At 41.6% G+C, this 27,206-nt stretch overlaps 1 protein-coding gene across 5 annotated transcripts in view; it reads left to right on the top strand.

Moving 5' to 3' along the window:
• Nucleotides 1-27,206, top strand: part of DST (dystonin) — a 313,438-nt gene that overhangs the window by 19,020 nt on the left and 267,212 nt on the right. For 3 of the 5 annotated variants that reach the window (XM_075145253.1, XM_075145252.1, XM_075145251.1), the window contains exon 1: nt 15,702-15,875. In XM_075145253.1, the coding sequence (XP_075001354.1) occupies nt 15,785-15,875 (91 nt within the window). In that variant the 5' untranslated portion in view covers nt 15,702-15,784. Of the gene's footprint in view, nt 1-14,073; nt 14,282-15,701; nt 15,876-27,206 lie in introns of those variants that run through there. The other 2 variants (XM_075145250.1, XM_075145248.1) reach the window with 1 other exon arrangement.

Here is a 27,206-nt window from a genome sequence, read left to right as displayed (position 1 = left end):
GCTCTTTGCTGAAGCAATTTAGCTCCTTAGGGGAGGATACAGCATTGCTACAAGTCACTACACGGGAACCGAGAGGAAGGTCAGATGTCTGGGAGGACACATGTAAAAAAATCTACTGATGTGAGCCGCTTCGTTTGGCTCCACTGAGACTACTCCCATGACTGAAGTGAAGCTTGCACTGTAAAGACTCTGGTGATGCAAGCTTGAAAGCAAAGTTAATCAGTTGCTAATGCATGTAAACCCATGAGCTGTCCCATCCATGGTCTTATTCAGTTATCCTGGTTTTTGCTTTTACGTGTTTAAGCCTTAAAACTTATGAGAAAAACAGTATTACAATTCTGAAAGAAAAACACTTAAGAGGTTTTTTAAACATCTGATACCAAATCATTTATAGAAGAAGTCTGGGTATTAGTTGACACTTAGCTTACTTGAGATTAAATTTTTCATATGGATGAAGTTGTTCTACAGGGCTTTTTAGGAGTTTTTTATATGTCTCATTAAATAATTGCCATTTCATTTTGTTAATTTCCATTTATTCTTACTCTTGGTGTTATTTCCTAGTTTTCCAATACCATGGTTAATTCCAAGTATTAGCTATTTAATCTATAGATTGCATTCATAGCTTCTTTCTTTTGGAGACATCTGCTTGTGTTGGATTGTATCTCCTGAGAATCACATTTAGCAGCAAATATGGCAAAACATTATCATATCATCTTTCACCTTCAGCATTTTTATTAACATTACATTAATGTTCTCAAAACGTATGACAAAGCTGTCAGCTACGAGACTCTGCACGCACATGAGAGTGTACACGCACACGCGCGCGCGTATCCTCCCTTAGGATAATTTGAGCACAGCCACAATGAAGAAATGCAGGGAACATGTGAATGAATATAAAAAGGGAAACAAGGACTGCATTTTTTGCTTTAAGACCTAAAGGATATTGATGGGGATTTTGAGAAGCACCTGAGAGTTTATTAGGTGATTGATCCATAAAGTTTTTAAAAAGATTTAAGCATCTAGCCATCTTAAACATTTTTTAAAATACCTCAAGGAACCTATTTTAGGTGTGTATGATCTTTGCAAATATGACTATAAATGCTAAATCCAGTCATCTCTGAAATAAAGAGAAAGCCTTCAGTGGCCATTTGGTTGACTTCAAAGGTACCTCTTCTCTTACCAAACATACGCACAGCTACCAGACTGTTTACATCTGTTTCTTGGACTGTTGTGTTTTTTTGCTTTTCTTATAGGAAATATCTCCTCACTGATAAATTCTTCATAAACAGTTTTGCACAAAGACTTCATTTTCCTGCTGTTCTGCTAGCTTCTGTGACCTCCTCCCTTGCTGCCTGCTCCCGATTTCCTCTTGGCTGCTTTTCCCTCTCCACCCTGCAGCTCATCTATTGCATTGTAGCAATTGCCCGTTTCTTCCACTCCTTCTGCCCAGCTCCTAGGCAGTTTAGATTTTTGAAGAGATTTCTTAAAGGTGTATTGCCATGAGTTTCACTAGCCCAGGGAGGTGATGTCTTTACAGCTTTAAAACTACTTTTTGTTAAAACACAATGGTAACATCTTAAGAATTAATCTGAGATTTAAAATTATTGTTGAGTTGTCTTTCTAGTGATTTTTTTTCCTACGGATGAGTTATTACAGCTATTAAACATAGTACAAAATAAACAGTTAATCGCAATAGTGCTAATAATTATTGGTGACATGTATATGTAAAAATACATAGACATAAGCATAGCAGTAACAGTACAAATCCACATTTAGAGTACTTTAACTGGCTTTTCACTGCTAGCTCTTATTCGGAAACTTAAGGTCATTTGAATTAATTGTCCCTGTGGCATGATCATGCTTGAGTGTATTTACACAGATTTACACCTGTGTGGTTGCAAATACCATCAAATCTATGTTATTTCTCTATACACAGTTTCAAATCATCCTACATCTGTGGGCAAAGCCCTCTAATATAACAGGTTTTGTCTTGATAGCTAAGCTGATTCCATACAATTTTTATTTTGCTTGTATCAATTTTCATTCCCAGGGCAAATGCTTATTTACTGAAAATGGGATGAGAGCTTAAACCAGCCTGGCTCTGATCTGAAGTGTTGAAAGAGGGTCAAAGTGCACCATCAGCATGAAGCTAAAACAGTAATCTTTGTTCTAGGATGTGACTTTGACTTCTATTATCTTTTACAAGCTCAGAAAAAAGAAAGCAGCATAGCTAGTCTTGGGAGGGAAGGGGGAGGAAGCAAGCAGCATAGCGAATTACACTCTTTTTGGTGTAAAAATAGTGCTTACTATCAAATAAACACCTTTGACATCACTTGCCAGTATGGTGGTTTGCCGTTTCTAAACTGTGGATTACATTTTTGTTCAGATTGCAATAGCTTCATGACAAACCTGACTTTGCATCATATTGGTCCTTGGAGCTGAAGCTAACTTGCTACTAAATTAGAAGTGAATGAGATAAAATATTCTTCAACTGTTGTATCAAAGAAATAGAGCTGTAAAACTCTGGCTTGGTCTAATACTTTTTTTTTTTTTGCCACTGTCATTTTGCCATGATTTGTATCAACTGGGATTTTATGTTCATTGATAAAATTATACTACATGTATGCAGCGTAGCCTCACTGCAAAATTAAATTTTTAACTGTTCAGAATTTTTCTTTTTTAAAATCCCAGTGTCCTTCCTTGAGAGGTAGTAATATAAACCCAAGCTGCTAAAATGTGCTAGTGGTCTTAATTATATGAAAAAACATTTCATGTAAGTAATCATAAATAGTAAATTCTGTAAAGCAGCTGGAGGCAGGTTAAAAAAAATATTAGTCAGCTCTGATTTTGTTATGATGATGTTGTTTGCACAACTTAAAATGACCAGTAATTGTCTTATAGATGTGTAGTAATTATAGAGTCTAAATGCAGATGTTTCCTTTTCCTTCGCTACCACAAGAGTTACTCTTCAGAGTTGTATTGTGTAACATCCTACTGTGGCACATAAACAGTACATCTTTATATAGCAAGGGACTCCCTTATCCATTCGTATTTATATTTAACATTGCACATGGGTATTATGTTAAAAGAATAGTTTGGCAAAGGCAAGTATTCAAACATTAGGAAGTGCTGGAATTAAGGTTACACGTGCAGATTTAATTCAGTCGCTTATGCATCTGCATTGTCATATAGACTTTAATTGTATGATGGCATACCGTTTTTTCACAGGATGTACTCTGTATTCATCGTAGGATGGAAGTGCTCTTAGGATGACTCTTATGTGTAGGAGTTCTGCTGCAGAAGTTGTAAAGTGTGTAAATGAATAAAACAGGAGATTGCAGGAAGAGAGAGGATCTCTTACTTCTTTAAAAAGCACTGAGTGCTGCCTTGGAGATTGAAGGGTGGGCACAAGATCACTGTGAATGTCCTGAACAACTGCCTTAAAACATTTTTTATCTTCCATTTTCTAAGTGCCTGACTCAAAGCATGTAGTTGAGTTTATAAAAGTTCTCAAGCTGCCATCCACCACTGAATTCTGTGTGTGCTGTGGTGTGAGTATTACTGATACGTAATTCTAATAACTCTTAAAAATCAGGTCCTTGGCATCTCAATTTGACCTAGGTATCAAAATTGACCTCCTGGTTTCAGTTTGCACCCTGTGTAATGGGAAAGATCATTAGTATTCGCGAAGCAGTCAGATACTACTGCGCCACAAAACAGTCTATGAAATAATAATTTCTTCTTCGCACCAGCATTTGAATAGCATGAAACAAGTTAAGTTCCGGGGCTGCCCATTAAACAGAGGATGACAAAACAAAATATTTAACAACTGTTTATGGAGTGAATATCACCCATAACTTACACTAAATAAGAGCAAGACACTGGGGATGTAATAGTATAAGATCCCATCAATATGACTGCATCATGATGTACAAATAAACAGGCTGAACTAAGGTTGCATGGTGAACCTTGAATCTGGTATTTGGTAACATTTTAGTGCTTGACTTTGCAACCTTAAGAAAAGTATTTTAACAAGAACTTTGTGTTTAATTTCCTACTGTTGTTAAAAAAGTAAACTTAAAAACAAAGCTCTGATGTGTGGCTCATCATCAGGTTTTGACACTTGAACTACAACACAGAAAATTCTGCTGTTGGATTTCAGGGAGAGACTGACAATATTTGTGTTCCTCTGTATGAGTCAGTAACACAGGGGAAGAGGTATTTTTTTCTAGAGGAACTCTCAGATATTTGCTAATGGCCGGAGTTGGGGTGAAATTTCCATTTCCTACCAGGCTCCTCAGGGGGATGTGTTTTCTTATGCTCATTCTTCCCAAGCGTGGCTCTTTCTGCCATATCTCCTCCAGCCTGCTCCAGACCTGCCCCTGCCCCACTGCTGGCTCCTTCCTCGCTGCCCAGTCCTCACTCCTCTGCTGACCTCAGCCCTTCGGCTCTCCCTTTGCCAGTCCTTGCATCGCTCCTCCATGTCACACCCCTTCCCAGGCTCACCTGGTCAGCCATCTGGTTGCTCTGAGGCACTTGTTCAACCAGTCTCTTTGATTTCTGTGTCTCCCTGTGGCCTCTGATTGCATACTCCATGCATACCTTCTTTGGCTCTTGTCTCTCTTCTTGGAGACCTTCTCCTCACACACAGTTCCCACCCTCCTTGTTCATCAGAGTACCTTGTTCAAAGCCTTTTGCTGAGGCAATACCAGTTTCATGCCAGCATGTCAGATCCTTAGCTCTCCCCTGATCCGCTCTCTCCAGCATTGATGGTTACTAGTCCCAGCTGTCACCTTGCAGGTCCATTTCTCCTCTAGGCTTTATCCACGGAGTCTGCTGCTCCCTTGAACGCTTTTCAGCTGCAGCTCCCAGACTCTGCCGGTCTCTGTGTTTGCCCCTCAGGCTGTCAGTCCCAGTGTATTTCTCCAGCCCTTTCCTCCCGTGCGCCAGTTCCGGTGTTTGTCCTCTCGACATGCAGATCATTCGGCTTCTTCCTCTTGCTGGCTCAGCACGGCCGAGCAAGTCACGGAGAGCATAAAAGCAGGGGAGGGCACCGTGCCTGCCCTCCCCTGCTCTCCATGCCTCTTGCCCGCGCTGCCATCAGCCCGCAACCACAGCAGGTAGCTATGGGATGGAAAGATTAGTTTTGCCTCCGTATCTCCAAGCTGGAAGGAGCCTGCTCAGTTCCTCGGCGGGGATGGTAGGTGTCCTGAGAGCGGAGGTAAGAGCTGCGAGGGTGGAATTTGCTTGGTCAGTCTGTGATGGTGGGGTATTGGTTCGGCAGCTGTAAGACCCCTGAGAGTCTTCAGAGGCTTTGTTTAGTGGGTGCCAATCTGAAGAGATTGTAGTTAATACATTGAAGACATTGTAGTTGATAAATTAAAACATAGCCTTGTTCAAAAAAAAAAAAATCTGGTAAAATCACATTGGTACTCACCTGGGCCCTAGGAATAGTTAAAATGAACTATTTAACTTTGCAAAGAAGCACTACTAGCAGATGAGGAGAGATTAAAAGAAGCTGACTTGCTCAGCAAAACCAAGGCTGAGAGGAGGTACAATGCAGGCTATGAACGCATCAGGGAAGCAAAAAAGGTATTTAAGGAAATGAACACAGTTGTTGCAAAAAAACAAAAGACCAGGAATAATTTTCAGGTGGCAACTAGAGGAAGATTACTTGTAATCAAGAGAGCAGTAGGTTCTGGAGCAGCTTTCTCGTCAAGAGCAGAGAGATCAAACCCGAACTTTAAAAGCTTTACTTTTTTAACCAAGAGAGCAGTAGGTTCTGGAGCAGCCTTCTCATCAAGAGCAGAGAGATCAAACCCAAACTTTAAAAGCTTTACTTTTTTAATCAAGAGAGCAGTAGGTTCTGGAGCAGCCTTCTCATCAAGAGCAGAGAGATCAAACCCAAACTTTAAAAGCTTTACTTTATACTCCCTGATGCCAGGGATAGCAGATATTTATATCTCAAAGACTTATCACTCTGACAAATGTAGACAGATTTTTAACAAAGATGGCAAAATGCCTACATCTAGCTTAAAGGATACTTATATTTGAAGTATCCATCCCAAAGCCTAGAGTCTTCTCAGAAAAGATCACTGGGATTTTTTTTTTAGTGTTGACAAATACTACTGGATATTTTCATCATCTTGCTCTCAGGCTTCTCAGTCAGCCTTTGACTGAAAATTTTCAAGAAAATTCAACTTTAGACAGGGAATATTTTCAACCAAACATAAGATAAGGCAACTTAAAATGGATTTTATAAGAGAAAACAATCTGATAACTTAATTATTAACAGTATTACTAGTGTTGTAATTGTAAGAACCTGTATTTTCAAATAGTTAAATGTGGATTGATTGCTGGATCAAGTCTTGACACGTTGTTTTAAAACATGGGATTGAAACAGTTTGAAAAGAACAACTGAATGTTTAATTCTATAAGAAGGGAAATTTATCAGTCAGGAATGTTAACAGTTGTTACTAAAAGCAGAATATCAATACGACTGTTTTAGATTTTCATTATGCCATTTTCGAAAATTCTTCTAAGTCCTCCTTTTATTTTTTTCTTGAAAACAATCTGTGCCCATCAGAGATTCAAAAGCTACTTAGAACTTTCATTTGCTCTTTGCTGTCCAAAGTGTTTTCATACTCTGATAAACCTTTTATGGCAGGAGTAATTTGGTCTGCTATTAAAACATATATGTAATATAATACAATCTACAATGAGAAGTTTAGAAGGCTGAGGAAAGTATTTGAAGCTAGATGATTTCTTATTCCAGACTCTTCCTCTGTTACATGGTTGGCCTTGTAGGCGTAGTAAGCAGATAAAACTCTGTGTGCTTTCCTCAAACCTTAGTTGTCTGTCATGTTATTCTCTTTTGTGTCTGGCAGATTAGGGGGATCTGAATGGATGCAAGATAGCTGCAATTAAAAATTAATACAAAATTTATTTTTAGGTAATGGGAAGGTTTTTTTGCAACAGTTATATACAGCAGTCATCTAAGGTGTATGCATTTCTTCTACAGAAATAATTCACAATTTTGAGACCCTGAAATCCTGACATTTTAGGTATTAATATCTATGAAGCATTAATTTTGAAACAAGAGAATGATAATTATAATGGAAGTAGCACTTATATCTTGCTGATGGTTTTAGCATAAAACTCAACTAAAATACCTATTCCCCATGCTGTAGCTTCCCAGATACTCAGAACTCAAAATACTATCTTCCCATCTGCCAAACCTTCAGTACCTTTCTGTGGGCTTCTATAATGTAGGTAAGCTATTCCAAGATTAAATCATGCAATTCGTATTGAAAAACTAAATAGAGGAAATAGGTGAGGAATAAAGGAATGGATTAAATATGTAACATATCAGGGCTGTCATGTTGATGAGATTATTAATTTTCAAGTGACGTTCAAAAAGAATCCACATTTTTGTTAGCACAGTTTTACTAAGCAGCTTTTCAAGAGAACTGATGGCTTTGGCACAACATGGCTAGTTTAAGCTGAATGTTATTTGGCCCCACTTACAGGTCTTGGTTACGCTGAATGAAGTATGCTTTGCTTTTCAATGTATTCATTTGAAAAAGAAAAAACAATGAGCAGGTTTTCCTTGCACAGCAACATACTTTAAATGCCTTATTTTTCTCTTATGATGGCTATCTTCCTTGGTGGAAGTTGCTGAGATCTGTGTTGATTGTCTTGATAGTATCTGATCCCTCAGCTTATCTCACAGTTAACAGGGAGTTACAAATGTGGAGCATCCCTCAACTTTCTGCTCATGAAAGAGATCATCGATACATGAAGTGAATGAACCAGAAACTCTACTTGTTGTAGCGTAATATTCACTAATTTCTTTTTTTAGCTACTAGAAGATGGTATCACTTCAGACCAATAAGTACTTGAATTTGATGTATCTCTGCAGAATTGGTACACGAGCTGCATTGTGGTTTCTCTGCCTCCATTGCACATGTCTCATCCAGGGACTACTTCAATATTTTACCCAATTAGTACTTAAAGCAGAATGTATAAGCAGTCATCGGAGCAGGGATCAGAATCCAGCACCTCCTTCTCCCCGCAGAGAGCCTTGCAAGCTCTGACACAGAGCGCTACGTTCCCTCTTCCTCATTCCATACCAAGAACTCTTGAACTCTTTTTTTTAACCTGTACCACTTCCACAACCAGGAGGTTGTTGCACAATAGTCTCCAGGCTGGCTTCTGGGGGATGAGGGTTTGAGGCTGGGTTTCAAGCTTCTTAAGACAATAAGGAAAAGGCAAACAGCTGCTTCACTTCTTTTATGGTTCAAAGAAACTAGTGCTCTCTATTGTTATGAAAGGATGACTGAGGACCAATTTCAGGAGGTTTGGGGGTGTCTTATGTCCCTGAAGAATGAGATGATGCATCATCCTGGGTGACCAGGTTTTTCTGACTACCTAGTTCCTACCAAAAACTCAGTTTTGCATCACATCAGTTTTAGATGTGTAAGTAGACGGTTATCCAGTAAATATAGTTTGATGTTACAAAGCTGTATTGCAATGTCCAAGCACATACCTGGATCTAGCCCTTTATCCATTTTCAATTTCATGTCCTCAGATAACCTATTTCTTTCATGAAAGTTGCCTCCATAAGGTTATTTTCAAAATGGGGGGATGGTAGAGATTGACCTACTAGCATCCAGAAAAGACCCCAAAGCATCAGAATTTCCATATATAAATACAATCACAGGCTCAAAATGCATTGATAGAATAAACAGTGAATGCTACTTTCCATCTTCTCCTACCTTTAGAAAGAAGGAATGTAGATTCTCTCTACAAAGCAATAATTTGTCTTGATGTTTGAAAAGCCTAACTGTTCGCAAAGGTCGTTTAACATAGAATCAGATCCTTGATGCTCAGGAGTTTCAGATTTAGTGTATTTGCCTTCCAGCTTTCTGCTTATTGCTTTATAACATTAAATACAACCCCAGAAACTCTGTAGTTATGTTTGTAAATCCTGGTAATGTAGGCACTTTCAAGTATGGATGTCCTTTTAAATGACTGGGACAGAACCAGAGAAAAATATTAATTTAATATGGCTGCGTCTCCACTGGTGGATTTGGGTGTTTTTTTTTTTAAGCTTAGCATAGTTGGTTTTACATTGCCCTTGTTTGTACTTTCATTTGTGTGTCTGTTTTGAATATTGATCATTTCTGACAACATGCAGTCCCAAGGGACTTGCATAGCCTGATTGCATACATTGGATGTTTTGTATTCTGCACTGCGTTATCATCTAATCAGGTTAAACTGGTAAAGATTTACTAATGGGAACATTCAGTTGCCCTAGATTTTGTCTTAAATTTATTAAGTTATTTTACTTTAAAAGTTGATCCACTTTAATATCATTCAATCTAGGATATTAAAGGACAAAAATAGCATGTTACATTCAACTGATATTCTAAATTATTCTAAATTAGGAGGAATTTTGTTGAAACACACTCAGTAAAACCATGATTCAAACACTTCATTTTTGTTCATATTTATCCATTGCCCACAATAAACATGAGGAAAGAAAAAAAAAATGTATGCCAGGAATTCTGAAATAGTTTAGTATAAATGAAATATAAATAACTCATAACTAAACCGAAAATTACATTTCAGTCAATGTTGACCTGTACTTCCCAAGAGCTTCCAAAAACCAGCGTGAAAGGACTCACTGCAGTGGAAAATCTTGTCAAAGATAAGACATGAAAGTACAAGATATTTGATTAGAATTCAGTTGGCCAGCACAATCTCTGATGTGTCATAAAGTTGGGGAATTTTTGCAACATGATGATAATTCGGTATCAGCCTCTGTGCAGCTTTTGCCAGCTGGATTGCTTGACCAAGCTTAAAACCTGACCTCTGCTAATGCCTTGAGGAATGACAGTGCAAAACCCACTGGTGTTCTTGACGATATCAGATCCTATTTAGGGGTGGCTTATCCGAGATACGGTGTTGTGCCCTACCTTATACCGTTTTCCAGCTATACTGTCTTCCACCTGGCTTCCACCTGATCTTCTGCAGTGCCTCACCTATGACAAACAGTCCTTCTTTCCCTCCTCAAAGGAAATAACGCCTTTGGCCTTTGGCCAAATCCCTCTTACAAGAAGTATACTAAATACTTCTTTGAAATCATCCCCATTACTGGAAACCAGCTCGCTTTTATAGCAAAGTAGCAAGCCTGACTCTCAGGCGGCTGCTGCAAATCACCTGATTACAGAGAAAACCATAGACATTGGCAGAAATGGGTTTTGCTCTCTTAAATACTTGTCCTGAGCACTTTGCCTCCCGAGACACAGCAGTAAGGACGCCGTGTGCGGTTTGCACCCCCCTGTGGTACTGACAGCGAAACGATGCATTAAGTCTAATCCTGTACTTTTAATGCAGACAAAACTCCACTTAGATTTGCTTATGTATGACCAACAGGCTTCAATGCACAAGCTGTTATATGCATAACTGCTATGCAAATTCAACAGTTCCCACTGATCAACAATAGAGGCTACAGATAAGTCTTTAGGCAAATGAACAGAAGGAATGCATAATCGGAGGCATAGAAAAAGCAGCTAGAGCATCTGGGATGTGACCTTAATGGGCCTTCAAGCTAAGAAGGGTCAAGCCCTGACCCTCGCTAAGTCCCAGAGTAGGCTAAGCAAGGATGTGTCTGATCAATATTTTAGCGGATATAAAAGACACTTCACACACGTAACTCAAAAAAAGTGTTGTGTATTATTAACAGTTACGTTTTTCACTTGCATACAGCAATGTGCTTTATAGAAAAAGAACAGAAGGGCCTTACATATTTTGATTTTTAACAGAATATAACTTTTTTTCACATGCTGTCCTAATTGGCCAGGAACCCTTTTCAGGATAGTACAAATGTTCTGCATTATTTTGTATTTTTTAAACCAGTTAATATGTTGCTGTAATCATGGAATGCTTATTTGGGACTTACAGCTATGGCATGGAAAATGTGTTTCATAGAAACAAACAATCCAGTGGGATGAGTGGTAAGCATGTTGTGAACAGTGGCTGTGCAAAAGGAGAACAATTACAGACTTCTTATCAAAGCTATTAATTTACTCAAGCAAAGCAAAGCAGTTTTTCATTATAAACATCTTTGGAATAGTCGAGATTCTTAAAAATACTTATGTGCTCATTAGGTCTGTGTACACATTACTCAGAAGTATCTCCATGCTGAATAAAAAAGTAGACCGCAATTAAGTTAGAAGTTGGCATTTCTTAGATGCAAGTTTGCTAGATATTGCTATTATGAAAAATTCCTTTCCGAGCTTCCTACCTTGTTCTGAAAATGAGATAACATGATTCCTGAAGAGTTTGTAAGCTAAAGTGGGTTTTGTTCATTCATTTTGTTAATGCATGCATTAAGTAAAGTAGAAGGACAACTTAAAAAGAGGATAGCTAGTTGTAATACACATAGATGCCAAAGATTGCTCTACCATTGCCTGTTCAGTTTGATTTCTCAAAAATATGGGAGTGGGGTCTTCTCACATAGCTTATCTTCCAGTATTGTAGCACAGCTGACCACAAGGACAGTCTCCTTTTCCCTAAAATTGACATCTCAATAGAGGGTATGGAGAATATGTTCAGTGGTGTATGTGGAACGATGACTCAACAGTGCTTTCAGTTTCTAAGGGTAGGAGGAACTATAGAAGGAGTTGTTATTATAAAAAATAAGAATGGACTATTAAGGCCTCTTTTGAGAAAAGGAAATCCTACTGGATAAAAATTATAGCATACTTTCAAAGATAAATCTGAGAGTTGAGAGATCTTTCTTCAAAGCTTCAATAACAACTGCTATTGTACTTTGTCCTTGCATATTCCAAGCTGCTACATAAATACTAACAAACTATCGCTATAGCACCCTCCCAACACCGTGTCTGGGCTCTTTTAAATTTTCATATTATAAACTAGAAATGAAGGTGAAGAAATTGAAAAGCAAAATCTCTCTCCACAGGTCTGTGTGAACCAAAGATATTGAGGGTTGCTGAGCAGCCAATAGAAGATACAGGCTTGAAGCAGGATGCTCAGAGCTGGGATTAAAGGGAACACTTTCTCTTTTATGGCAAAATCTGGAGCTAAGGACAGGCCACAGGAAACCTAATCCCTGACTAAGCACATCAGGGGCCCTGTTAGCCCCACCTGGCACAGCAAAGTGCCCTCCATGCCCTGCAGCAAACTGTGCACTTCAAGCTCCCATCACGAAGACAGCTGCCTGTGACCATCCTGCTTTATGAGATCCTACAGAGAATTTTAGCTTATTATATAAACTGGCAGCAAAATATTCCCGGCACTAGAACTAATTACAAAGGCAATCAGAGCTGGGATCAGACATCTCATGTTTCTGTTTTTCTGCACTTACCTCTTGCTCTCTCCACATCACAATAGAGTGAACAAGAATTCAGTTAATTGGTTTTATGTATTCATTCCCTCCCTCTCTTCCCCCTACCTAACTTCACCATGAAGTACTGTAGAAGGAGAAAAGAGGATTGGGATAGATGTGGAGAAGGTCAGGAGGAGCAACCACTAATAAGAGATCCCCTCTTATTTAGCGGATTATTTAACTATACGTTATTAGCAGTTTTAAGCATAGCAAAGCGTGTTGTTACTCTGGCAGGTTTTGAGTTTTAAAATTGGTAAAATACTCCCAATGTAATAATAATTATTCACTTGTCCACCCCATGAGAACCGACAGTAAAAAGGTTCAGACAGGAACAATACATTTTATCAGATCTCAGTCACAGTACAAATTCCTTCTGTAAATAAAGGTACATTTTAAGCCCCTCAAAAAAAAAAAAAAAGGCTACAAGACAAGTCTAAAGTAATAGCTGTTTTAGTATCAAAAAATCTGGACTCTAGATGGTCTGAATGAGAGCAGTCTCTGCATAACAAAGTATACTACACCTCTCCAGGCTGAGAATAGCATACCCCTAAAAATTAATATTATATGTGGATCAGCATCAGGTTACACTTTTGAATCTGTCACGGTAGCTCCCACATGAAATCACAAATCAAACCCATCGTTTTCTAGTCAGGTGCCCCGGAGAAACCACAAGTCTCTCCAATCTGAAAATGCAGAGGAAGAGAAATAGCACCTTGCCCCCCATCGTGTCCTGATAACCTGTGTAGAACATTGTATCCCAAATTCTCAATTCGGCGTTGAAAAGTTATCGTTCAGATATCTCTGCTTCCCACTTCACCCTCAACAGGGAGGCCAGAAATGGCAGCAGCCCTATCCCTGCACTACATCAGTGCTTATGTACGTTTCTGGCAGCGCTCTTTTTTTGGGTAGCTGGGAAGCCTGAACGTGGATACAGTCTGTAAGCCGAGATCAGCCGTTTGTTTGCCGAAGCCGTCTCGGCACAGCGTGACCGACAGCCGCCTGTCGTGCCCGGCGACCCAAAGGGGCTGCTCCGAGAAATCCTATTTCCTCCTCCCTCCCTCCCTCCCTGCCCGCTATCCAGCCGCCCTGGGCCGTTCTCGGGGAAGCGGGGCAGGAGGAGAGGGCCCGACGGGGCAGTAACAAAGAGCCCGCGGCCCGGCGTGGGCTGCTGCGGGCGTGGGTCTTCCCCAGGGACGGATTTACACCAACGATTTCACCAGCAGCTCGGTGATGGCAAATCTTTCCCTTGTCCTGGCGGGGGAGCCAAACGCTATCGATTTGTAGCCCGGAAGGTTTTTTTTTTTTCGGTTGTTGTTGCTGCTGCTGGGTTTATTGTTGGAGAAGTGGGAGGCTCATTCGCGAGCTGGTTGCCCAGCCGCAGGCCGCGGCTCTCCCCATACATCCCTCCAAATGCATTCCCACTAAAGACCGGCTATTTTTTGGAGGATCACCCTCGGAGCTCCGCACACGCACCCCTCTTCCTCCCCCCTAAATTCACGGCAATGGTGAGCGGCGTCCCTCTCCCCCGCCCTCATTTTCCCGTGAGATGCTTTTCCACGCCGCGCGGGGCGGGTACTCGCCGGTCCTACCGGAGGCCCCGCGACCCGAGCCGCTCCCCACGCACCCTCCCTTCTCTGTCTGTCTGTCTCCCCGTGCAGAGCTCCGGCAACGCGTCCTACCGATGCTCCATGTCGTCCTCCGCCGATTTCTCCGACGAGGAGGACTTCAGTCAGAGGTCGGGGACGGTGTCGCCGGCGCCGGGGGACACGCTGCCCTGGAACCTGCCCAAACACGAGCGGTCCAAGCGGAAGATCCAGGGCGGCTCCGTGCTGGACCCCGCCGAGAGGGCCGTGCTGCGCATCGCCGGTAAGGCGCGGCCGGGGGCGGGAGGGGGCAGAGGGACCCCCGTCCTTTGGCTTTCCGATCGCGGCCCCTCCGGGCGGTGACTAAGCTCTTTGGCCGCGTTTTCCGGCTGGGTGAACTGATGCGTGTGGGACAGCAAGCCGAAATACGCGCAGGTGCGCCCATTAAAGTTTCATGCGAAAACGCCTTAGCGGCGCGGGGGCCGCAGCAGCGGCGTTGGCCATTTCAGGTGGTGCCGGCGTTTCGGCCGGGGGGCCGAGGGAGCACCCCGCCTACCTAGGGGGAGCGGCGCTGGGCCGCCCGCAGCGCGGGGGAGGCCGTGAGGGAGGCGGCCGATGCTGCTGCGCGGAGCGAGGCGCCGGTCTTTGTCCGTGCGGGGCCAGGGCTGCGCTCGGGTGGGACGGGGACCGGGACGCAGCCGCCCAGGCGCGGGCGGGCGCTGGTCCGCGGCCCGGCGATGAGTGATGTCGAATATAGGGCGGAGGTCTGCTTCTGCCCGGCGAAAGCTGGAAACCGCCTGTAAATGAATCCCCGGAAGATGCGGCGGTCCTCGGTGCTCCCGGGGGACACCGCAATTTCCCCCCCACCCTTTTGTGTGTGCCCCCGTGGGTCCGCTCCCGGGACACCGTTTCCCGGGGTAACGCGCCTTAACGGCGCTATTGGGGGCAGCGGAGGACGCGGTGGCAGAGAGTGCTCTGCGGTGCAGGGCTCTCGCTGAATGCAGCCACGGGGTGGGGGTGCGGAGCCGGCCCGGCCCGGCCGCCCGCGGGGCTCGCCGCCGCCCCCCAGAGGCAGGGTGCGCGGGGCGGGGGCCCGGCGCCGCGCCCCGCCGGGCTGGGGCAGGGCAGGAGGGACCGCTCGGGGGCGGGCCCGGCGCCGGGATCAGGGCCGGGAGACGGTGGCGGCCGCGGGGCGCAGGCGCGGTGGGTGCGCGGGTGAGCGGCGGTGACACCTGCCGCAGGGCCGCGGCCGCGCTTGCCCCGCCCCGCCGCCGGGGCAGCAGGGGTCCCGCACCGGCCAGCTGCCAGCGCTGGGGGCTGCCCGCGGGGTCCCTGCCCGCGACCCCCGGCGGTGTCCGCCGTGCTGCGGCCCCTCAGCACCACCGCCGCAGGGCGACGGTGCCCCCGCCCCGGCGGCCGCCACCCTCCTCGTCCCGGGGGGAAGGCCGGGGCAGAAACACGGGGGCGGGCGGGAGGCGACTCAGGGCCCGAGCCGCGGAGGCAGAGCTCGCCGGCCCCGCAGGCGGCGCCTCGGCGATGGGGCTGGGAGCTGGGGGCTGCGGCGGGGAGGCGGCGGCCGCCGCCGGGCTGGGGCCGCCCCCCTCTGCGCTCCGAGGGGCGGCTACCGAAACCCGAGCGGCCGGCGGGGGCGTTTCCTCGGCCGGGCTCGCAGCGCCCGCCCCCCCGCCCTCTCTCCCGCTAGCCGCTGGGTTTTCTCTTGTGCCGTCCCCGAGGCTCCTGGCTACCCCGAGCCGCGCAGGGAAGCGGGCAGGGCTCGCCCCCGGCCATGGCTGGCTACCTCTCCCCCGGCGCGTACTTCTACGCCGAGGAGCAGGAGTACCTGCAAGCCTACGAAGATGTCTTGGAGAGATACAAAGGTAGGGCAGCCCTCCCCGCGGCGGGGCCGCCGCACCCGCCCAGGCTGCCGCTTGCCCCGCCGGGCGTGGCGGCTGCGGGCGCGGGAGGGTCCGGCGCTGGCGGGCGGCGGGCAGGTGCGCCCGTCCACGCCGCGGCCTGAGGGGGGTGGGCGGCCCCGAGTGCCGGCCTGGCGCTGCCGGGGGGAGCGGACGTCGGTGGCTTCTGCGCTGAATAAAAATGCCGTCCCTCCCTCCCCGGGGGGTGAAACGCACTGTCCTGTGTGTGAAATTTCTTTCCGAGTGAAATGTGGACACGGTGATTTACGTTTCCCTGTGCATTTGTATTAAAAGCTTCGGTTTATTTTGACCTTTTTAATTTGGTGGGGTTTTTTTTTTGTGGTCGGGCAAAGAATGATCTTGGTTCGTGTAGCACCTGAGTTTTTTCATCGAATACAGAAAAATAAGGAAAAAGGCGTTTATCATAAGATGCATACAGCTAAATTCATCTTGCTGCAAATGTAAATTACGTTGCTTTCTTAAATTCATTCAGATGGAAGAGATGGTTTGGGAGATGTGACTCATTACTGTTTTTCAGTATATTTGCTAATACTAAATCTGAAAATGCTTATCAAAAGTGTTACGGGTCTGATTTTAATTTAAGTGCGAAAGGGATGGAGTTAACTGTTCAGATTGAATCTTCATCCCAGAAATAGTTTTTACAGCATGTCACAGCATATGCTGACATTTGCACTGCTGAGTCCTTGTGTAGTGTTTGGGGAAAAGATAGGCTAGATTTCATATCTGAAATTTTTATTTTGAAGGATTACAATTTTTCAGCTGTATGTTTCCAGTCAGTTCTAAAGGTTTTGGTTAAATGGTTTCCACTGATGGGAATGGGAGTGGCATAATTTAAGACAGATTGATTTTAAGATACCGGTAGTTGACTTTATTTAATCGGGGTTGTTAGCATTAATATTTTGAAAAACCCCCTACAGATGGTTATTTTGACGTGAGAACTTGTCAGCTCCGAGTCTACTTTATACCTGTGTCACTTGCAATTTCATGTGTCATTAACAGTATTGACTAATGACTCCTTTGTGTCTGTTGCCCATTGTGTCAATGCAGCTATGGAGCATGTGCACTATTTCTGTACTGAAATGCATTAGTGCATTTTAGTTGAGAAATAATTATGGTTTGTAATAGATCATCTTCAAAAGCACATCTTTATTCCATTCTCTTCTATTTTTTTAAGTCATCAATTTATATGTAGCTGAACTGATTTTTGCAAAATTTTAAAGCAAGTAGACTGTTTACTTTGTAAATAAAGAAAACACTGAGAAAATTTGTTTTTCTGTTCTGGTCCTAATCCAAAGCACTGCTATTCTGCTTTAGATTACCTTTGATTTGCTGCTAGAGTCAGGTTTAATAAGGTTCATTCTCATACCAGTTTGTCCACTTGCTTAAAAACCTGGGAAAGATATTAGGCCTAATTTCCCCTATTTCAGTGAGAGTTTTATCAGCATAAGAACTGAAAGATTTGGTTTTTAAGTGTTGGGGGACAAAGGGATTTTAATTAAAATAAACTCATAAAACTAATCCACATCTCTATTAGAAATAAAGCACACTGTGGAAATATTTGAGTATATCATACTGTGGGGGTAACATCGGGTCCATTCACATGCTATTTTCAGTGACAGCCAAATTATGAAATTATTTGGAAGGATCTAGTTTCTGTTGTCTTTGTTTTTAGTGTCATATTCAGTATATTGGTATGCTGTGTTTGGCTGCTAGAGGTACACTTTATTCAGCCATTGGGAGCAAAGGTAAAGATTCGGACTTGTTTTAATTAAGATATATTGGAAACCTGGAAAACACATTATTTTTTAAAATGTGTTTCCAAGCCGGTCATGATTTCCCACCCGAGTCCCAGTAGTATGACTTCACTACAGTGATTGTTGTTCTGATGACTTGCTATGGGAGCTGATCTAATCAGAAAAGAATTGCTACAATATAGGCTTTGAAGAGGGAGTGCCATTTCTCTGGATTTCTCAGTTGTGTAAACACCGCCTTAAGTAATTTTCTTAATCAAATGCAAACCATGTTGACTTTATATTTTTAAGGCGAGCTCCAGTCAATAATTGCAATGCTCATAGTTCTTTTTTTCCTTTTTACAGTTTGCAGAACGCTCTCGTATTCATCTAGGGCATTATCAGGGTGCCAAATTATCTGTGCCCCAGCTGTTGAGTACTGTAACTAGAAGAGTCAGCTGTACAAAATTCATTGCCTGTCTTGGAAGGCTTGGGATCATATGATGCCGCATCATTAAGGCAATCGGGCCATTTGATTTAGGAAGAGAAAAGCAGTCCTTTTTAAATGTAGAAAAGTGAAATTTTACTCTTCATCCTTTTCTGCAGCCAAAGTAGGCTGCGGATCTTCAAGACCGTGCAATACCAAGTGCCTTGTTGCTTTAACGGTTGAAACCAGGATATTTGTACATCTCTAAATTCTGTCTGCTGACCATGCCTCTGGCTGTGACAGTAAATAATTAGGCAACTGTTTGCTCAATCTGAGATAGCGCAGAAGAGCTCTTTGCTGTGGGAGAAGAGAGTGTTGTTTTCCGATTCCTGGTCAGCTCAATTGCTGGCTGTCATATTTTTTTTCTTGATTCATGTAGTAATTCATTGGCAGTATTTCTAAAGCATTTTGGTGGAGGAAAAAAAGTCACATTATCTCGGATGATTAGAAATCATGTTGAATCAAGCTACTTATTCAGGGAAAAAAATGCTTCTTTGTTCGCAGCACCTCTAGAAATCCAAAGGCAAAGCCTTTACTGTGATAGTGGCAATAAAATGCCCAGTATATTTTATCTAAAATGTTTGATGTCTTTCACATCTTGTTTGTGACTGACTAGGAAGATGAGAAATCGTACAATATTTGTTAATATAACTAACAGTTCAACTTTATCTCCAAAACTATATTTGAGTTCTCTGGGAGGTTGTAAAGAACTTAACTTACAAAGCAGCAAGACTAATTTTTTATCTCACCGTTGTCTGGGAACAAAAATTAATAAAATCACTGTTAGCTGCAGCCTTCTTGATAAATAGTGGTTCCTTCCGATTTTTTAATAAGAAAATCCCCAATAGTATTTCATATACATTTAATTTTTAAAATACTAAATGCCACCTCTGTCAGATGGCGTAGGTATGCATTGTTCCATACCAACACTATTTGAGTATGAAATATTTGAAGATCACCATTTTAAGCTTTAAGTGCAGTGCATTCATTAGATTTACTCTGATATAAATCTTAAGTAATACACCAAGAATCAAGACTTACATATATGATCCCTCTGAAATTGTATATTTCATTTCAGGTAAAACTTTTTTGTATTTTTTAGGTTAGGTAGTAAATATTTATTTAAATATAAATTGTAACAACCTTCTTTTCCTGCAAGATTTTGAAGAATTATGTAACAAAGTTGCCTCCCTTTGACATCATTATTGAAATGGGAACATTATTATTTACTGTGTGATTGCTGCCTCTGAAAAAGAGCTAATTTTTAGAGTTAAGTATTAGATAAATCACAGTTATTCAAGAATTACAGCTTACATGATTGTAAGAACAAAGTTTAAAATCTATAGGGTTATCTGGCCCGTGCAGACCTTTTAATGCTGTAGATTTTGGCTCTATAGGAAACAGTTCTATTAGAACAGAGCATGACTACCCACAAAAAATGCAGCCTTGCGGATCAGAGACTTGACTAAATTGTTGTCAGTGATAGGAGAGGTATCACACAAATGTTTTCTTTGGAGTGGATGCCCGATTAGTGCATCCTTAGGGTACTTCAGGCTCTGTCTCTGTAGGAAGGAGGGGCAAGTCTGGGACTGGGGATAGCAAAACTCAGGTTGGGTTGTTTAAACTTTGGTACATTCTGTTTCACTATTGGCATTTCTCTCTTGCTTTAAAAAGATCTGTAATACTACACATTCAGCTGAAGCACAGCAAACAGTTCTGTTTCTGTATTCTGAGAACAAAGACACTGGAGATGGACGAGAACTAGCAGGTCATCTGATGCATTTTGTTGCCTGTGTAGGATTCAGAGGTAATGATATTTGTTCTAACAATTGATTGAGGGGAGCGTCAAGTAAAGCTGTTCTGACATTGTTTGGGTACAGTTTTTGAATTAAGATAAAAAAAAAAAAGATGCCTGTCATCCAGCTCCTTTGAGCTGACTTCAGGAAGGGACCACTTGCACAGAATGGTTTTTGTACATCTGAAAATGAAGCTGATGCTGCATTTTAGGAATTTGGAGGCTCCTAAATGTGCTTGGTATCAGACTTAGTCCAGGGATGTTCTTCTTCAGAGATGGCTTCATAGAGCAAACACAGGAGGGGCCATGGTAGACGCACCTGGCTCTGGAATCTGTGAATTTCTGAATTTCCTTATTTATGCTCTGAACTCAGGAGCCTGAACTTACAGCCTGCAGAAGTCTTGCTCCTCTGGGCTTTCGGCTGTGACCTAATCAGATCTCCTGCTTTAGAGCTTCTGATTTTGAACTTGGAAAGAAATACTGGAGTGAGTAATTTATTAGATGCTTTTAATTTATTTTCCTTCTCCTTTGGCATAAGAAAAACTGGTGGCATATAGGTGTTAGTTTTGCAGGGTGTATAAGGAATTTCCACCTTGGATGGTTTTCTTCCACCTCTTTTCAGGTGCTGGTAGTATCTAGCCTTCGATTGATCACTTTTTTGTTCAAATAGGACAGTTTTTTTTTGTTGACTAGTGGAGAGTACGTGTGGATTATCCAGCTGCACGTCACCTAATCCTTTCTTTGCCACCGTGCAAGTCTTCAGCATGACGACACCGTTGTTTCCCCTATTCTTAGCACATTTCCTGCAGCAGGTTAGCCTCCCGGGAATGAAGGATTTTAGCCAACAGAAAGCGCCTTCAATTAGGGATGGAAACGTAATGGCATTGTGCTGCATAAAGTCAGACAAAATGAATGGACTCCCTGGGCTGTGTAAAAATGTCTAAAACCTGCAGTTTTACGCTGTTTCAACATTCCTCCTTCTTTAAACAGAAAGTTCTCACTTTCAAATTGCTTGGAGATGGGATTTTTTTTGAGTGCATTTCATCCTAAATATGAACCAGATCTTGCTGATTTGACTTGTGTGAGCACTTCACTTGAGCTTAGTTGAAGAGGTCTTAATTTCGTTGGAATAAAGTAACGAGAACCTGAATGTTAGCCAATTCAGAAAGGTTTTGTCTGTGTAAAGGCCTCAAGATTTGGGCATCAGTTTCTGAAGCTGAGTTTGATGACATACATAAACTGTGGTTGCGTCTCCATGGCTTTAAAAGATACCTGTTTGGATGACTAAGGCGGCCAGAATTTGGCCATCAATTCAAATATCTTTGGTAGGTGAATTGGGGCAGAAATCAGAGGTCTGTTTCATTGGTTTTCTGGTACTTCCCAATTCCCACTGAGTCAGCAACATCTTTTAAATAGAGCTCACAAGAATATTCCATGATTCTTTTTTATGGCCAAAACCAGGAGGTGGTGAAGTATGGGGGGGTGGGAGAGGGTAGGGGAAGGGAAAATAAACTTCAGTCATCATTGTGTTTAAAGGCTTGTTTTGGCTCAGTTTATATTTTCGGTTGAGGTGTTTCTAATCGTTTGCTGTGATCTAGTTTGCTAATCTCTAGTGATATTTTGCTTGAAAACCAGATTATGCATTCTTTTTTCTTCTATGCTGTTTAAAACATGCCTGATTTGAGGAACTTATTCCACCATTTTGCTAGAACTTCAACATGTACTTGGAATTAAGTGCTTTGTAAAATAAAAATGGGCTTATTCACATGCTTGAAGTTAAGTGCAAGTATTTTATAAGTTCAGGCTTAAAAGAATAAAGTTTTGTAAATGTCAAATATGAATGCAGCTTATTGCTGCATGCCTGAAATGTTTCCTGTAAAACATCATTAAAGCCGTTTAATTTAACAAAGCCGTGATTTTCTGTAGTGGGTGAAAATATTCATGTACTGAATGCTTTCAGTCAACCCAGCTTTCAAACAGGTGAAACAATGCTTACAAAGACACTTCAGTCCATGGGTGAAATCCTGAAGGGCATGTTAATAGCCAGATCTTACAAGTTGATCTGTGTAGGCAGGCTCCGGTGCTTTTGTGGGAATACACTGGCTTCAGAAATCCACCCCCGCAAGCCTTTTCCCAAGACTGGGGCCCAAGTAATAGCTCAGCCTTTAATAAGGCATACTCCTCCTGAAATCAGTCATCCTGTAGGACATTCCAATTTGGCCTTAGCTGCGCTAAAAGCAAGTCAGTGTGTTTCCAGATTTAATTTTATTATACCTGGTGAATACATCGTTTTGTTGTGGAGTGTAATCTATCAACTTTTTGGATTTTGTACATTTTAAACAAACTGACAATAAGCTGCAAATAAATCAGTGAAAGGACAAAGATGCTAGGCAAATATATTGAGGGTTAAATTCTGCACATTGCAATTACACAATTAGTGTAACTATTTCTGTAAGACAAGGAGGATTAGGCCTCTGATGGGCTTTTCAGTAGCATAGGCCAAAATCTGCTCTTGATTATAGCCACATGGCCCTTTTGAACTTGATTTGCTTTTAAATATATTTTCATTGTTCAGTTTTGTAGTTAATATGTAAAATTACAGTATTTAGTAATGTGTTCTACAATGCATATAAATACAGATCAGCAATTAAGTGGGATTCATAGCCTAATTGTGTTGGAAAACTAAATTAGTTTGGCCTGAGATTCGAGCCTGAGCTATCTGACAGCTATGACACTTTACACCACTTGGATCTAAAATTAGTAGAGCTCTTCTATACTGGGATTAGAGAGCAGTGTATATGTTTTAGTTCAGAAAATGGGTAACAGTCTCACTCTATACATCTTTTGGAGGGATGTTTCAGGCAATTAACAGATGAGACTGCAAGTGAACAGAGAAGTCCCCGAATGTCTCTTGCTGGGTACTGAAATGGGTATCCTGTTATCCTGCTTGGAGACTTTTCTTCTGCCTGATCAGGTTACAGTCTGAGTGTTCCTCATGTGACAAAGTCTTTTAGGCACCGTAGAAGCAGCATTAGAAAACGCATGTGGTCATTTGGACAGACATTTTACAGTAATAATAATAATAAAGCATCCTGCGCAGTTCTAGCAAAAGAGCTTTTCCGAGAGAGGAATGGCACTTGCGATGCTGTGGTTTTTACTCAAACAAAACTTGGGTTAATTTTGGTAGGAGTCAGGAACTTAGCTATTGACATTTATAAATATTTAATGCTTTAAATTACTTTGCCTTTAGATAAATTTTTAATCTAGAGATAAAGGGTTTACATTACATCCTAAAAATTAGGAAATGACTCGAGCATTTGTTTGGAGAAGCCACTGCTGCATAGTCGTACATAACTTCTGGGAATAAGGTATTGTTGCTACGATAGTTCTGGTTTCAGAGTAGGATATTTTCAAAAGCACACATAGCAATTTGGTTGCTAGCCCCAATGACTTTTAGTAGAAATTAGGTGCTTCACTGTGGTTTGTGCCTTGGAAATTCTCTCCCAGTGACTATACATTGTTCAGATCATAACCTGATGCTGGAAACTGTATTATAATACCATGTATTATGAGATTAGTTCTGCATTTAAAACTCAGTTTTTGAAAGGTTTTAAATATGGAATCTTCTATGGAGAAAAATTCGTCATAATTTTTAGAAAGAAAGTTGATTTCAGAATTAAAAAGGACATACATTTCAAACATACTGAAATTTTCTTTGTATTGTAGAGCAAACATTTTTCTCAGGCTTTGACTTCTACCCTCTTTGTTCAATTTTTAACAAAATAATTGCTGAGAAACATTTGTTGCGGTTTTGGGTAGGTTTTTGTTTTTCTTCTTTGCAGATATTTTTTGTTGACGTCCAGTTTACACTAGGGTTAAAGCGGCATTTGCCTTGGTATCTCTTTAAAGGAGAGAAGAACAGACACAGATGAGCTACAGGAAGAAAGCCAAAGTTGATTAGCTCCCTTGAAGAAATTACCTTATAATTTTACCGTGCTCAACGGGATACTTTTGCATTGTTCGCTTTCAAGTTTTTAAAATAGAGTCCTTGTTAATAAAGTCCATACGCTCCTTGTGAGGCCAGATCTAGCCTACCTCTGAGAGTATCAACCCAAATTCTAATTTTCTGCTCGTTTCTGTTGCAAATTGTGTTAAATGAAATCAAATTGATTCATGTAAGCATTATATGTTTTTGCTTAAATTGTACATTTATTTTTGCTTTCTCACGGATATACATTTCCTTCAGATCTTACATTACACTGAATCAGTCCAGCCATCCAACATGCTGTTTAAAGTGGGTTTACGGTAGCACTGAGCAGCTATCTGTAGTTTTCAGCATCAAACATGTATAATCTAAGTTATAATCTAATTTTTAAAGATTATATTAGTGTCCTAGAAACAATACATGTTTATGCCTTGATATTTTGACTGTCATACTGAAGCATTTTTTGGCTTTGGGAACCACATAATACTCGAGAATTTAAAGAATTATATTTGCACTTTGAGAGCATGTGTGTCTTTGCAATAATTTGTAATTTAATACCAAATGTAAAGATTTGATTAAATAACATTAGAAAGTGGAGGATCATCTTTATTCTAAGCATGAATGTATTTCAGATTTGGTGCCTAGGTTTTTGTAGTCATTTTAGTGACCAACATTGTGAATGGTCTGTTGGAGATGTAGATGTATGACTAAAAAGTTGATGGATCTTTATACAGTTTGTGCTGGAGGCTGGATTTTTATTTCGTGTTTCTCCAACCAGTACACTTTGTTGAGTCTACCCACCTCTGATCTTCTGTCATTTGCCTTCTTCAGGGCATACTTCTCCATTGAGCAAGAAATACCTCAAGGGGGGTGGGGGGGAAGCTTTTTTTAAAAAAAAGGCTTTGTTCCTAGCATCTGCAAGATCCAGTGGGATTCCTGGTACTCTACCCTTGGTTCCCCTTTCCTCTATCACTTTCAAGTTAAATTTTAGCTGTAAATTGGATTCCTTGTGGGCCTGCACCTACAAAGTGGAGGGAGAAGATCGGCTTGCTTTGAGGGGCTTCTTGTGGGACACACTTGCACACCCTCTGTACCAACTGTACAGAGGAATGAATCATACTTCCTCCTCAGACTGGTCCCTTCCCAGTTGTGGTGGAAAAAGAGGAGACCTCGATTCCAGTCTCCTCCTGCCCGCTGCTGGAGCGGAGAGCACCCACGGAGCACTGGCTCTAGTCCTAGAAAGCAGCACGGGCTTCACCCCCTGAAGTGTAGTTGAAGCTGTAGAGAAACTTTTGAGCTTTTCCTTATCATAATCAAATGTAAAAAATGTACGTGTGTGGAATGAGATTTCTCAGGTTATGTGCCTGTGTGCTGGTTCCTGCTGTGAACTCGAGTTCCTAGAGTCAGGATAAAGCCCGACTGGGACTTGAGTCTCATGTCATGTACTGACGTGCTGGTGTCCTACTGTGAGAGCATTTCAAGCGGAGAGCTTAATCCCTCTCAGTGAAAGTGCTGAGAAAGAGAAGAACGCCCAGGGGACAGACACTAACATGGTCACTGCTTTTGAAATCATTGTATTTCTTTAGCTCTTGGTTTCAGTACTCTAACTTGCACCTGGATGTGTGAGCATTGCTGTTGAGGGTGAGAGAGTCAGTCTGGTTTTGTGCTTGGACCTCGTGCTGCCAGGGAAAGCAAATGTTCCCTCCCTGCTGTATGACCAAGTTAGTTAGTTATGCAGTGCACTAAGATGTCTTCTGTATCTTAACTGCATTTTAAACCCCCAAGTCTTGTTTTCCATGTATTGACTTAGCGACTCAGCTGATAAATAATTTTAAGTTGATTTATTTGCTTTTTTTTTCCTCCTGAGTAAATAAACAGGCCATCACAGTATTTATCTCAATGACTAGCAGTTAGTGTTGACAAATGGCTTAGTTGCTATGTGAAATAATGGAGTCTGCTTGCAATTTGATTTTGTCAGGCTAGCAAATAAGCGAAAGGGAATCTAATGAACGTTTTTGGTCTTTTCATTTTTTTTTTGTATTTCAGTTAAAATGCTTTTAGTTCTGTATTTAGTGATTAAAAATTAGCTTCTACAATCTCTTTATGCTTCTAAGTTCTCTCTGTGCTGTAGTACTAAAGCATTTAACGACTGTACGTGCAGTTCAGTGCTCCTACTACGGATGTACTTTGTGAGATGAGACAGTGTGGTTGTATGTAGTACCTTTGTTGCGTTACTGTTTTATGTTATATGTCTTTAATATGTATTTAAGAATTCCCTTTGACTTTTTTTTTTTCTTTTAGATAGTTCTGGAATACCAAGTATAAGATTTATTGATCTTTGTGCAGCTAGCAGGCAGTTTTCTGCTGATGGTCTTGGTAGTTCAGAGATGCTTAGCTTCTGTTTTTCATTCCCAATACTTTTTTACTTTTTGTTTAAATTATATTTCATATCCTGTCATTGTCTAATAATATTTCCAGTTTCAGTAGGTTGGTTTTTGAGTCTTACAATTTTAGAGTTCTCTCAATCTGAAAACATTTGTATCATCAGATCCCATTTTTTTGTTTACTGCCTTCTCCAAATCTTTAATAAATGCAGAATGCATTGATGATTTCTGGAAAACCACACCATTCTTCTCACATGGGAAGGCAGCCAAAATTCAAGACTTTATTATTCTGTAAGTCATTTTTCAGGCTACAAAAGGATTACACACTATATCCTAGTTGGTTTTAGTCAGCTTTTGGAAATATATGTCAATTTGCCCTCTGTTTACCTATATACACATACCTTTTTTGTTTTTAACTCAGAGGAGTCCAAACAATTATGGAGGAATTCGATTTATCATTGCAGAAATGATGGGAATTTGGCATTATATTCTCAGTATCTTTTCCAGTATTTTAGTTTTTTTTTGTTTTAATTTGTGCTTTCCAATTACTCCCAGTGGAACTAATCAGAGCTACGTCAGTAGTTTCTCAAGTTTCTTCACTTATTTCTTGCAAATAATCTGGAGACTAGTGATGTATTTTTGTGTAAATTTTTGTAAGCAGCTTTTTTCTCTGATACCTTAAGTTATTTCTGAATTTGTAGTAAGGTGATGGTAGTTGGCTATGTAGGTGGATGTGCTTGGGCTTCCTGTGTGGCTACATGACTACTTCTTTGAGACTCTTTCCTCTCATGGAATGTGGTAATTCTTCTGTAAAGGAGGCTGTGGGGAAGGGAACAACAAATTGTCGTCTTAAAGACTAGGTCCTTGCTCAGTAAAGAGTTTATTCAGATACT

This window comes from Calonectris borealis, chromosome 3 (genome assembly GCF_964195595.1).
Source record: "Calonectris borealis chromosome 3, bCalBor7.hap1.2, whole genome shotgun sequence".
NCBI lineage: Eukaryota > Metazoa > Chordata > Aves > Procellariiformes > Procellariidae > Calonectris > Calonectris borealis.
The sequence above is the reverse complement of the archived record's forward strand: the minus strand, read 5'-3'. Positions and strand labels throughout refer to the sequence as shown.